The sequence below is a fragment of the Nothobranchius furzeri genome, chromosome 6 (assembly GCF_043380555.1).
Source record: "Nothobranchius furzeri strain GRZ-AD chromosome 6, NfurGRZ-RIMD1, whole genome shotgun sequence".
Classification (NCBI taxonomy): domain Eukaryota; kingdom Metazoa; phylum Chordata; class Actinopteri; order Cyprinodontiformes; family Nothobranchiidae; genus Nothobranchius; species Nothobranchius furzeri.
The window spans coordinates 59,186,172-59,199,865 of NC_091746.1; the positions used below are offsets into that span (position 1 = coordinate 59,186,172).

General features: G+C 39.4%; 1 protein-coding gene across 5 annotated transcripts in view; it reads left to right on the forward strand.

Annotated features, from left to right (window-relative positions):
* ptpn13 (protein tyrosine phosphatase non-receptor type 13) overlaps positions 1–13,694 on the forward strand; it is a 74,520-nt gene that overhangs the window by 18,813 nt on the left and 42,013 nt on the right. For 4 of the 5 annotated variants that reach the window (XM_015942937.3, XM_015942938.3, XM_015942939.3 and 1 more), the window contains exons 3-7: positions 1,378–1,544; positions 3,146–3,211; positions 4,533–4,718; positions 6,300–6,387; positions 8,764–9,381. In XM_015942937.3, coding sequence (XP_015798423.3) covers positions 1,378–1,544; positions 3,146–3,211; positions 4,533–4,718; positions 6,300–6,387; positions 8,764–9,381 — 1,125 coding nt within the window. Of the gene's footprint in view, positions 1–1,377; positions 1,545–3,145; positions 3,212–4,532; positions 4,719–6,299; positions 6,388–8,763; positions 9,382–13,694 lie in introns of those variants that run through there. The other variant, XM_054744440.2, reaches the window with a different exon arrangement.

A 13,694-nucleotide genomic window follows, 5' to 3' on the forward strand; every position in this document is an offset into this window, starting at 1 on the left:
TTCCCATCATGCCTCTAGTTTTTGATTAGATTGTTATCTTTCTTTTCTCATGTGTTTAAGTCTTTAATCCCTTCATATCTGTGGCAGTGACAGCTACTTTTCGCCCAAATAATTTTATCACTTAGTTGAGAGTTTGTGATTGTTGAACACCAGAAAGCCTCTTATCAAGACAAATAAAAGTGTTTCTGTCCCTGAAGTGAGTGGTTGTTTTGAGAAGAGAATGGTTGGTGAAGTTCAAACATAGCGTTTTAACTGTTGATTAAGAAACAAGTTACAGTATATCTGGGTAATATGTGTACTTTTTGATACACTTTGTGATTCTCAACAGAAGCTTTGGGTGTGATACACCTAATTACCCAGTCTAGTTTAGAGTAAGATCTCTGAATACGCTCATGATTTGGAAACAGGAAACTTATATTTACTTAGAAAATTCCAGCCTTTAAATGGTGTGTGTGTGTGTGTGTGTGTGTGTGTGTGTGTGTGTCTGTGTGTGTCTGTGTGAGTGCGTGCGTGCGTGCGTGCGTGCGTGTGTGTCGGCCTAAAATCCAGCTCCCCTCTTCTCCTCTATGCTCTTTCCTGGAGTAAAACATCATTCAAAGAAAAGAATTTTGCAGTATTGCTCAAACATTCCTTTGTATATTTTTAAAACGCTCCCTAACCGTAGTTGTGGCTTCACAGCAAAAGGGGAATTATGCTGCGTATTTCATTCCTCTGCTTCTGTGCCTCAACAGGAACAAGCAACATGTGTTTTTGTTTACTTCAGTTATCTTAAATAACCATAAACCGTGTGGTTGGACGTGTCAGAGGTTGCTGCTTCCAGGCTGTAAATGCCTGGACTGAGTTTAGGAATTGATCTTTAAAACATTGCAGTTGACTCTGTTATTCAGTTTGTGCATCAGAGGCTGAGAGCTTAAAGAGCAAGTCCCCCCGACTAGAGTCTTACTTCACTCCCACTTCCTGTTTGAAAAATGTGCTACAAGGATGCGTCGCCTGGCAGACCGTGAGGGCGGAGCCGCTAACAAACACACACACACGCAGGCGCACAGCGGCATTATAACATCATATGGCACCAGCTAATATCATGGGGGTACCTCTTAGCCAATAGCAATGGCAGATTTAAATTAAAATGTAGTGCAGTTTTTACCTGAAGAGGGCACAACACTGACAGTTTTATGCAGAATATTAACATTTTAACTTCAGATGCACTAAAGTGCCAAACTTTTGACTTCACATGTCTACAGCATGATTAGACACTTGTATAGTTATATAGCAAAAAAAGTTGATTTGGGGCTGACTTGCTTTTTAACAACACCTTTAACTGTGTGTGGTAGTTTTTGTTCCTAATCAGTGTTTGGAATGGTTTGTTTCCTCCTCCAGACCCTTCAGCCATGGGCTTCATCATCTCACCTTGGTCCCTCCTGCTCATGCCTTCTGGCAACATTTCCTTTGCAGACGAATATGTCACGCAGCAGGATTTAAGAGCTTTTACAGCTCCCGAGGTCCTGGAAGGAGCACCCTTGACATCACTGTCTGACATTGAGAAGGTACATCAATATAATCATGCATGTGTTGAAAAATAAAATTAAATTGTGTATTCTAGGTGTGTTTGATCACTTTTCCTCAGTTCTGACATAATGATCTGAAGCATTTTAAGCAAATTTCCATTGCATTATTTCCTGACATGATGCTACATGCCCTAATGTCACCAGCTATTCTCCTAAACAGACAGCTTTGAACATAGTTGTTTCCTCCCAGATGATATTTATATTAGAAATATGTTTAATATTTAGCTTTTTCTGTATAATGTTTTCAAAGTAGACTCATTATAAATATTTAAAAGACAACCTAGGCTGTTTACAGCCTCTGTGCTTGGAGAATTTAGAAGCACAACCAGGGTCTGCTCAGACTATTGTTGACTTTGGGCAGCTTGAGCTCTACTGATTAAAAAAAGGATTTCACCACCACCCACCCACCCCTCAAGATATGTTAAGATATATATTTGGCGGGGCGACGGTGGCACAGGAGTTAAGTGCTCGCCCCGTAATCGGAAGGTTGCAGGTTCGAGCCCCGCTCAGTCTGTCGCTGTCGTTGTGTCCTTGGGCAAGACACTTAACCCACGTTGCCTGCTGGTGGTGGTCGGAGGGACCGGTGGCGCCAGTGCTCGGCAGCCTCGCCTCTGTCAGTGCGCCCCAGGGCAGCTGTGGCTACATCGTAGCTCATCCCCACCAGTGTGTGAATGTGTGTGTGAATGGGTGAAAGACTGATTGTGTTGCAAAGCGCCTTGGGGGGTTCCAGGACTCTAGAAGGCGCTATATCAAATACAGGCCATTTACCATATATTTGAAATGCATAACGACCAAGTGCATTTTAAGCTGAGCTTGTCTGTGCTTGCAAACCTACACTTTAACTTTTTCAGTATCTATAGCTGAAATTGTAGGTCACCATTTGGCTCCTGCAGCGATCGCCACATCCCTTCATTTTAACTCTGCCACTGGTATAAAAGCTAAAAGCTTGCATGACAGCAAACCCTTCTCTGGCACAACCCCACAGACCTCAACACGGTTTTGTGCCGAGTCAGTTTTCCGGTCCTGGACTCGATTCTCCAGCTGAGTAATTTTAGTGTAGGAGGTATAATCGGTTTCCTTCATTATAAGGCACAGGGTAAATACATGTCAGCTGCTAGCACCAGTGTTTTTTTTACACATTTAATTTTCTGACCTAGAATTCTGAAGTTGTTTTTAATTGTCAGTGTTTAGTCTTCCAGATTTCCTGAAAGAGTTGGTGTGTCTTTAAGTTAGCTCTCAGAGATCTGTTACTAAAAGACCTTGAAGGGTATGTTGCATTCTTTGGCAAAGCCTGAATTATTCTTTCCTCCACCAAGCCCAGCATTCACAGAAACTCCTTTCTTTCCTTAGCAATGAGTGGAGAGTAATAACTAGGAAATGGAAAGTGTTTCTGGGGGCTTCTGTTGCCTTAGTGTGGAAAAGATTAATTCAGCTGTTGTTACTATGTTTGTACTTTATGAATAAAACTGCATTTGCGGTCATAATTCCTTTTAATGTTTTCATTGGGTTTTTTTTTTCATAGACTAAAATGAAAGAACTTAAGTCACGTTTTACCCTAAGAGCTGTTTCCTCTTTCACAGATGCACATGTATTCTCTGGGAATGACTTTATTCTGGGGAGCAGACTATGAGATCCCTCAAAGTCAGGTAAATTATAGTGGATAAACTTCATTTAAAGACAAATGTATTCAAATATGAAACTATTTTCACACATGGTAAAAAAGTTGTCAAATCCTATTTGATTTGTTGCTTAATATTTTCACATTTCAATTAGTTCAACACAAACGGACAGGTGCCAGAAAGTTGGATGTTCAATCTGAAATGTGATATTTCTTCTCCAGTGCTTTTTGTGATCTGACTCAATATTTGGTATACATTTTTTTTTCTGGTACAGTGAGCAGGCAAATCTGGCAGGTGTTGAATTTATTCTTCGATTAATTATACTCAGGCTGTTTAGGGTTGGTAACTGAATTAGAGACAGTACTTTACAATCAAATGTCTTATGTGCATATGTCGCATTGTGTTTTTAGGGAAGTGTTTCATTGTAAAACTTGATTTAGCTCGAGAAATCTCAACAAAAAAGTGCTACCGGTACATGTAGTTCGGAGTTTGAATGTAGATGAATCGTTTCTTCCCACATTGTCACAAAAATCACTCCAGTGCTTCGGGTACTTCCACGCAGCATGGTTGTGTTGATGAGAAAGTGCTGTCTACAGTTCAGGAACAATAAGATTCTCTCTGGTTTGCTTTTTTGTTATTGTTTTGCTCCACTGGGAGGTTTAAGCTTCATTCATCAACTCGTGGACTTTGTCCTTTATCTGATTCATGAAGAATTCTATAAATGTCCTCATAGCAACTGGAAAGATGGTTGTAAGATGCATCAAGTATTGTCTTGTTTCTTCTATATCATTTGATCAAAGATATAATGTATATAGATATATGTACTTGGATAGTCTTTAGTTTTTTGTGTCCACGTATAACAATTGAAATCACTTGTTTTCCGCTGAAGCACACATGAGAAGAATAACTTTGTCCTTTTGTTGGATGAAAGTGAAGATGTGTGCTATTAGGAGCTTGTCTTGATTCAATTTGACATTCTAGAGTAAAGATAGGAAAATAACAGCTCAAGCTGATCTTAAGCTAAGTTTTGCGTGCAATTTTTGGATATTTTCAAGTAATGAATATGAACACAGATGTAATGCACGCACACACAAACACAAAAATTACATATAAAGCTGATAAAATATCAACTTTAATGCAGCAGTAACAATTGTTAGAGGAATATCAAATATCAGTGCATACATTATGATCATCTAAAGGTCTTTTTGACATGTTTTTTTACCATTTGGAGAATTTTATTTTTGTCCTTTTTTTCTAAAAGATTTTTATTAGTGATAAAACAAGACATAAGTACAATATTATGCATGTTCTGCTCTTGTTGATGTTGCTTCCTTCTGGTTCTGTGCAGCCTATGAAGCTGGGGGAGCACCTGAACAGCCTACTCCTCAACATGTGTGATGATGTCACAGTGAGTCGAATGTCGCTGCGTACGGTGCTGGACATCTGCAGCAAACATATCCGAAACTCCAACTGTGACCCGCCCTTCTCCTACGTCAGAAAACTGGTCCGGCTGGTGCTTGGCAGCCTCTCTCAGGTATACGGTGAAATTGGGACTCCCACGTCCAACGTTGTTGGTCTGTTTCTAGATAATTACAAGAGTTATTGTCCTTAAGTGCCCTTGTAAAGGCTTATTGTAAAAAGTTAGCACAATAACTTAAAACTACGTCCAGCTATTTTCAAGATGGAAGAAAACATCTAATGAAACTGATAAAAAGGAGACTGAAACCAAAACAGTAGAGTAGGGCGTGAAAAATACCCTGCCCGAATTAATATTGCAATTAAATTCAGCTAATAAGGAAGGCTACTCATCAAAAATAATTGATTTAGCAATCAGAATTATTTTTTACATTATTTCTAATAGTTCCTGTGCGATAGATTAGGTTTATCTTACTCCACATCCCTCAGGTCAAGCCAGTCAAGCACATTGACACCAGGATCATTGAGCCAGACCTTTTGGCAGAATGAGCAGGTGTCAAATCCTGCTGGAAAAGGACATCGGTATCGACATAAAGTCAATATAAGCTTGACTCTCCCATATTCAAGTCAGAATTGTCAAAGCTCCTAAGATAAGAAGCTGAACATTTTCAAGAAACCAAAGAAGTCCAGTTGCCTTCATTCGAACCCCTTTGATTACCAAGACCTGGATGATTGAGAACCTTCACCAGCATAAAGCCGATTAGCAGAAGTAAGCATGAAGTGCTTTAAAATGTCCTGGCAGATGTCTGCATTGACTTAGGACTTCAGAAAGCACATTGGAGCAACACCAGCAGATGACATGAATGCCCACATAATCTCGGACTATGGAAACTTCACCTGGACTTTAGTCCATGTAGATTCTGTTCCTCTTCTTCTTTCTCAAGACTCTAGGACTTAAATTTCCAAATTAAATGAAAACTTTGCTTTCATCTGATTAGAGGACTAGTTTGACTGAGCAACAGTCCAATTATTTGCTTTCTTAGTCCAAGTAAGACCCTTCTGATGTTGTTTCTAGTTCAGTGCGCAACAACTGTTGATGCTCTGTCTCCAGCCTCAGGCCACTCCTTATGAAGCTCCCCCAAAGGTCTTGAACAGCTTTTTCTTGACAATCCTCTCAAAGCTGTGGTTCTCCTTGTTGCTGATGCACATTTCCATCCAATACCTTTAATTTCCACTTCACTTTCTATGAATATGATTTGGTTTAGGTGTCGTAGACCAACATATGTCAAGCCAGTAGTCTATCCCATGATTGTGTACTGACCTAGACCGAAATAGTTTTGCAGGTGTTTTAAGTTAATTAGCTGACCAAGAATTGCCATATTTAACTTTTCCAACAATATTATTAAACCACTGAATTATGGGTTTTTGTTATCTGTAAACCACAATGATAATAATGGTGGAATGAATCTACAACAAGTTTCAATTTACGAACTGAGTGACAAATAATATTGACTGTTTCATGGTATTCCAAATTTTGAGATGAACCTGTAAAGGGTAACTTACACACTGTTATAAGCACTGTAAGCCTTTGGGTCACATAACAGATAATAGTGTTTTTTGACAGAACATATCAGGGTGTATAACTAGAAATAACTTACAATTTTTGTTGTTCCTAAACGCTTTAAAACTTTTTTTCCAGCTTGAAGGCCTGCTGACAGACAGAGAGTCTCTTCCAGAACGAAGTAAAGAGATTCGAGACAGATTGAGGGGCAAAGGCTTGCCATCTGGTAAGATAATCTACACTGACTTACTTTCTTAATAAGGAGCACCTAGAACTATATTGCTTTCTAGGGTCATAGAGAGTATAATTTTAGCATTTTGCTCTCTCCTGTACCCCTCTAAAGATTTCAACACTAAATTGTGAAATTCTACCACCTACTGTTGCCTCGCAGCACGAAGGTCGCAGGTTCAAAACTCGCCTTTCTGCGTGGAGTTGCGTGTTCTCCCCATGCATGCGTGGGTTTTCTCCGGGTACTCCGGTTTCCCCCACAGATCACAACATGCCCTATAGGTTAAAAAAAAAATTGTAAGTCGCTTTGGGTAAAAGCGTCTGCTAAGCACATAAACATAAACATAAACCTATATAAAGAAATGTGGATCTTGGGGATGGCACACTTTGGATTGAGTTCAACATCTCTGGAAATAGTCTCAGGTGCCATGGCAAGGACCATTTTCTAAATCTTATTGATTATTTGTTGGTGTCTCCCAGGGCTCTATGATCAGACTTTTAATTTTTGCAATGACTATCCTTGTCCCTGCTGATGATGCATTCTTAACTGTTCTATACGAGGGTGTAGATGCAGGGACATGTCTTTTAAAGGGCATAGCTTTCACAACCTTATGCAAAATATGTGTTTTTCTTTTCAAGAAGAAATCTGTGAAAATATATACTCTTTTGTGACTCTTATTCTGATGTCCTTACCAAATTCATATATACTGAATCATTGTGGTGACAAGTAAGTGAAAAGCAAAACCGGTCATTGAAAGTTACCAGTATTTGTAGATACTTACTGGAAATACTCCGGAAGACTCCCTGCTAAATTTGCACATCGTTTGCCGAAGATTTAACTAGAGGGCTGGGTGAAAGAGAGCTGTGGACATTTGTGTTCTCATTTGCCACTCCTTTTACCATTTTAAGAAAATTCCAAGAATGCACTTCAAGCTTGGGGGAAAAAAAAGCACCTTTTCTGTATTAAAGTTGAATGTTTTTTTTTTCAAAGCCCTGATCAATTTGTGGTCAAAAGAAAATAAATCACTTCTTTTGTCATTTAAATAACCAATAGCTAAACCAGTGCTTTATACACATTAACTTGGTTGTAGTGAAAACTGTAAACTCCTGAGATGAATACTGTGGTGAATCTGATCATCAACTTCTATAAACATAAGGAAAGGGACATTGTCAAAGTCCCTGTGGAGTTGGAGATGTAGAAACGCATGTATTTACAGTCATTGCTTTAGGGTAAAATATGTATTTCCAACAACCAAAATTGTGTTGCTTTACTTTCAGGCAGCTGGTGAGGGTTCCTATTACCTGGGGATGTCATATGGTCAGAAACATCGAGACTTATAAATGCATTTTGCATTTGTTCTCTTTGTATTGAAAATTTTAAGCCTCAAAATAAATACTGGATGGGGTTGTGTCATGATTTATTTGGCTTCACTGTGTTCCCTCATAATTCTAAACATAGATTTTAAGCACCAAACATTAAGTGCTCTCTCCTGTACCCCATTAGTTGATGTAATAAATGCATGAACTAGTTTTTCAGCATCACTCCTGGAAAGGATGCTTCTAAGCTTAGCAATGTTCTAAAGATGGAAGAAGGAAATCCTACAAACCTGTTTAATGTTGGATTTGAATGACGTGTCCTGGTCAAAGATAACACCAAGATTTCTTACTTTGTTCTTGATTTAAAAGCAGAAAGTTTAGAGTCGTCCAATTTTTTATGTCTTCAAGACAAGTCCGTAATCTACCTAACCGATTAGGTTTATCGGGGTTAATGAATAAATATAACTGAGTATCATCAGCATAACAGTGGAAGTTTATCCCATGCTGTCTAATGATTTTACCAACTGGAAGCATATATATAGTAAAAAGAATTGGTCCAAGTACTGAACCCTGTGGTACTCCACAAGTAACCCTGGAATATGAAGAAGATTTGTCATGTACATTTACAAAATGAAATCTGTCAGACAGGTAGGATTTAAACCAGCCTAGCGCTGTTCCTTTGATCCCTACAACATGTTCAAGTCTTTCTAAAAGAACATTGTGATCAACTGTGTCAAAGGCAGCACTGAGATCTAACAAGACTAGAACAGACACAAGATTCTTATCTGAGGCCATGAGAATATCATTTGTAACTTTCACTAATGTGGTTTCAGTGCTGTGATACTCTGTAAAACCGGACTGAAATTCTTCAAACAGATCATTAGTGTTTAGATGCTCACATACTTGATTGGCCACTATTTTCTCAAGGACTTTGGATAAAATGGTTTCTTAAGTAGAGGTTTGATTACAGCAACCTTAAAATCCTGTGGTACGTATCCAATTATTGTGAGTCTATTTGTGGTTTTATCGAATTAATAGTTGTTTCTCTCTTTTTCAGGGAGGAGTGCCGCCCCCAGGGTTCTGGAGCGCTATCGAGCCAAAACACAGGAACTAATGCCTCTAAATCGTGGCCTCAGTCGTTCTATGGGCTCATTGCCAATCCAGGACTTGTTAAAGGGGGATGAGGGTGCAGGTCCACTTCTGTCTGATTATCACACAAACTCTGACTCCCCCATAGACCCCCACCCTAAACCCCCCTCACTACAGAACCAACTCTCCTACACTCACATACACCCTTTTCACCCCCAAATTAAGAGCCGCCCTGTGGAACTGGATCGTAGATCTTTATCATACTTCAGCGGGGACCGGGGACCAAGTCAGCCCAGAAAAACCTGGGCTTCCTCTGTGGATTTGGCATGCATTGACCCTGAAGCTCTTCGCTTTGGGGCTTTGGAGGATGCCCGGAGAGGCAGCAGTGCCTTAAGTACACAGTCTGTAGGCAGGCGCAAATTGCCATTGTCAACCTCAAAGGAGATGGATTACCACTTTTCTGAGTTTAGTGGGCTGCAGAATCTGAGGTCTCATCACTTCTCGGCACTGTCTGTTGGTTCAGGAGTTCCTGGTGCATATGACAGGTTCAAGGAAAGACAGAGAAAACTACGGCAAGCAGTTGATGGTGAGTAATAAAATACTACCTGAACTATAGTTCCATAATAGAGTGAGTTATGGAGCAGAAAATCTGCAATTATTATGCTGTTTAATTTGATTTTCTTTCTGGTTATCAGTTAATTTTAAAACCAATACAGTCCAAAAGAGTAATTTGTTTTTACATTTAGGCCTGCGAACATTACATAAACTAGTGAATGTTTCTTTTTCAGTATATGCAGATTGTATTGTGAGGTTTTGCTTCATAGTGGAATTTGTATTTGTTAGCAGCAGCATGTTCAAGTGGTTCGGTGTCCTTCAACTCTTCCTAATTGTAAATGAGGTGAACCAAGGCATGTGCTGGTTTCCCAAAGTTATTTTTACTTTCCATGACTTTGAAATATAATACATTGTGTTTTTGATCCAGTTTACCTTGAAAAATAATGTAGAATTAAAAATGTAGGTAAACATTTACATTTGCTAAAGCCAAGACTGTTTGTCATGATGAATTTCTTGAAGGTACAGTTTAGAGATGGGTTATGTGTTCTATTTTTGGTGCATTGTGGTGTGGAAAAATATGTTCTAGATTGATTTAAAAATGTTCAAAAGCAACTTTAAAGTGACAGTGTGTATTTTCCCTGGCAATAGGGGGCAGTGCGTACCTAAATAATTGCAAGCAAGCAGTAGTTTTGTGTTCGAGTAAGACCTTACCAAAGGAGGGCCATTAGGGCAAAAAATCTCTGGGAGCACAACCTCCAGCAAAATAATAAACGCATCAGACTCCCTTTTGTCACTAGCAGCGAGTGAAGAGGTAAATGTGTAAAACAACAAAATTTATGAATGGCGAAAGTTTTGTAACTCTTTGTTACGAATCAGTAAATGCATTTTGTCCTCATGGGCTCCTGTAGAAGGAAACATGGCGTCTAGTATGCTGTCGCCCATAGACTTAGACCTGTTCCCATGCGTTTTAGACCCAATTTTTAAGGTTGTATGTTACGAAGCCACCAATATTTTTCAACACCCGGGCATTATTAACTAATTTTCGACTACATTTCGATGGATATTTCCAGAGATTGATAGTAAAAATTACACTCAAACTCTAAAGATATTATTTTGTTTATAATTTAGAGTTATTAGAAGTAATTGTCATTTGGGTCATTAACTCATTCACTGCCATTGACGACTAAAGTCGTCATGTTAAATCCAATCGTTCACTGCCAATGACGACTAAAGTCGTCATTTGCATTTTTTTACTATGTGGGCATCATCAGGCCTTTCTTCTCCCTGTGAAGCTAGTTTCAGATTTGAAACCCACCTCCCCTGGAAATAGGCCACTAATGCCCACTTTCTGAGTTTCGAGTATAGAACGGTTAATTTCTTGCTGCAGTTGAGCATGTTTTAGTCTGTTGTCATGTCATTTCACTAATAACTGTTTTAAACCTCCACCGGTGCCAGAGTGGATGGATATTCTGACAAATTACTTCTGCGTTGGGGACAAAACACCACCCATTAAAACCATGCATTCTGTCCACAAAGACGCACAGGACATGCTTTGCATGCTGTTTTGCTGTGATCTTACACTGGGTTGGTCTTAGCAGTAATTTATTTTCTTCTTTTTTGGCTACACTTACCAGTATTACATTCTTAACCCTTTAATGGTAAACTATTTAAAATATAAGGACTAATCTTTTTTTTTTTTACCTTCTTTGTTTATTTAGCCAGCTGAAACCTATGTGAGTCCAGAGCATTGCAGCTAAAATGCTGCTTGGAAATGACCAAATTTAAAGATCTTTAGAGACACAAAATAATTTGCAGAAAATAATCAAAACTAAAATACAAAACAAAACAAAAAAATAGAAGAAGAAAGAAATCTGCTTCAGATTGCTCAATAAATTACTGCCAACACAGGGAATGGAACCAGCATTAGAACATGGCAAACAGATGAAAGGCAGATGCTTTATCCACTAGACCAGGGGTCGGGAACCTATGGCTCGTGAGCCGTCTGTGGCTCTTTTGATGACTGTATATGGCTCTCAGATAATTCACTGAAACCACAGTGTTAAACATAAAAAAACTTTCTTGTGCATTTTAACATCCATCCATTTTCTACCGCACCTGTTTAAGCAACACATTTTCACTCCCAGCGTGTCAAAAACAAACGCTTGGTCAGCCACCCTCCGCGTCAAACCCCTGACTCCAAAAGTGCCCTTTTTCGTTACTTATGTACGAAAAAGGGGTTTTGAGAGGAAGGTTAAATAACGAGGATAAGGTTCGGGTGCGGTACAATGAGCTCGTTTGGTGCCCCGGCTGCGGACATCCCATCGTGTCAGTTTTACGCTGCATTGGGATCTGCAGTCAGAAAAGGGAAAACCCCTTTTCGTACTTAAGTGAGGAAAAAGGGCACTTCTGGTGTCAATGAGCTAGAGGTGATGAGAAAATGTTGGTCTTATTTAAAATTGCACGCATTTAGTTGTATTCAGTGTTTAAGGGGAAAAAATAAATATATATATATATTATACATGGCTTTCAAGGAAATACATTTCAAAATATTTGACTTTCATGGCTCTCTCAGCTAAACAGGTTCCCGACTCCTGAACTAGACCATGAAACCTGTAGAGAAGATGTTCATACATTTAATTAGAAACCATAGAAAGTGAAATATCATAAAATATGAAATATCACCTTAATGGATCTTTGAATAAATTTAACCAGAAGATTGGATCTTTTTATTGCAGGGACTGAGCAACACTTCATATCAACTCCAAGGAAGAGAGAGTCAGGTTTAAAAAGTTAAGATTTATTTCTAAACAATTTAAACAAGACTAACTTTAAACACTATGTGATGATGAACTAAGGTGGAGTAAGACTGAGAATGGTGTATGTGTGAATATGTTCAGAACCAGCAAATCCAGAGAGACTATTAGTTCTGATGGGAGTCAAATGGTGTTTCGCTCTAAGCTTTGGTTGGAGATTACAACACACATTGAGATGCCATCTGTCGGTCTACGAACCCAGCGGAAGTCCCCGTTTAGATCAGGAGGTGTCGAGGTCGAGCTTGGACCTTGTCTGGAACCGAAGCCTGTAGCAAAGCCGCAGTTGCCGACCAGTCCCGTCTTGAGATACTCCCAGGTCACGACAGTTTATTGGCATCAGCGAGACCCTGAAGGATCGTGATGGTTCAGCTTTTATTCTGAAGAAACTGTTTCAACAGATGGAACATGCAACAGATTTAATCCAGCTTGTCGTTAGGTTCTTTCTGCTTTAAGAAGAAGAAAATATCATTTCTATAGCGCCTCTTAAGATCAAAATCACGAGGCGCTTCACAAAAACAAAAACAAAAAATATAAAAAATTGTAAAAATATAAAAAAGCACTTAGAAAATGTTTAAAAGTATATTCAAAATGAGCAAGAATAAGCAATTGCGATTTAAAAGAAAAAATGTTAAGAAAGAGAGAGTGAATAGGAAAGAGGGAAATCAGTGGATCCTGAGGAAGGTGGAATAGGTGGGGAGAGCAGAATAAAGAGAGAGTGGTGAAGAAGGTCATACAAAAGCCAACTTGAACAAGTGAGTCTTCAGCTGCTTTTTGAAGGAGACCACTGAGTCCACTGATCTCAGGCTCAGGGGGAGAGAGTTCCAGAGTCTGGGGGCCACAGCAGCAAATGAACTGTCACCTTTGGTCTTTAGCCTGGTGCTGCACAACCAGTAGGCTTTGATTACTGGACCTCAGGGACCTGCTGGAGGTGTAGGGACTAAGAAGATCACCAATGTAAGATGGTGCTTGTCCATGTAAGGCCCTATAGACCAGAACCAGGATCTTGAAATGAACCCTGAAGTTGAGTGGCAGCCAGTGAAGCTGGAGGAGAAGCGGGGTGATGTGGGTGTATTTGGAGGATATGTGGGTGTATTAAGAGTAAAGTTACGGATTGGCCACTCTGATAACTTCTCTAGAACGCTTGGAACTCAAGTTAAGATGACGTGGGGCATAGTTTTATAATTTGGATGTTTTGATTTACTGTCGAATCCAAGCCCCCACAATGCGGCTCAAAAATTGAGCCCAACCCGGAAGTACCAAAAATTGCAGTTCCACCCTGGGGGCTGGGGGCTGGTGTCAGAAGCGAGCAAATCCTCATTGACTCCCATGTTAAAAATACAAATTTCACAGCAGAAATAAACATGTTTACAGCCTGGTACCAGAACATGTTTTTGGTTTAAATTATCTAGTTTACACTCATGACAACTCTGAGGGGGTGAATTTTTTTCTCACTCTCCTGTTTAAGTGTATTAAAAGCCTAAAATTCTGTATAATTAATGAGCATCCGACCCACGTGACCACAGAGCTAGCT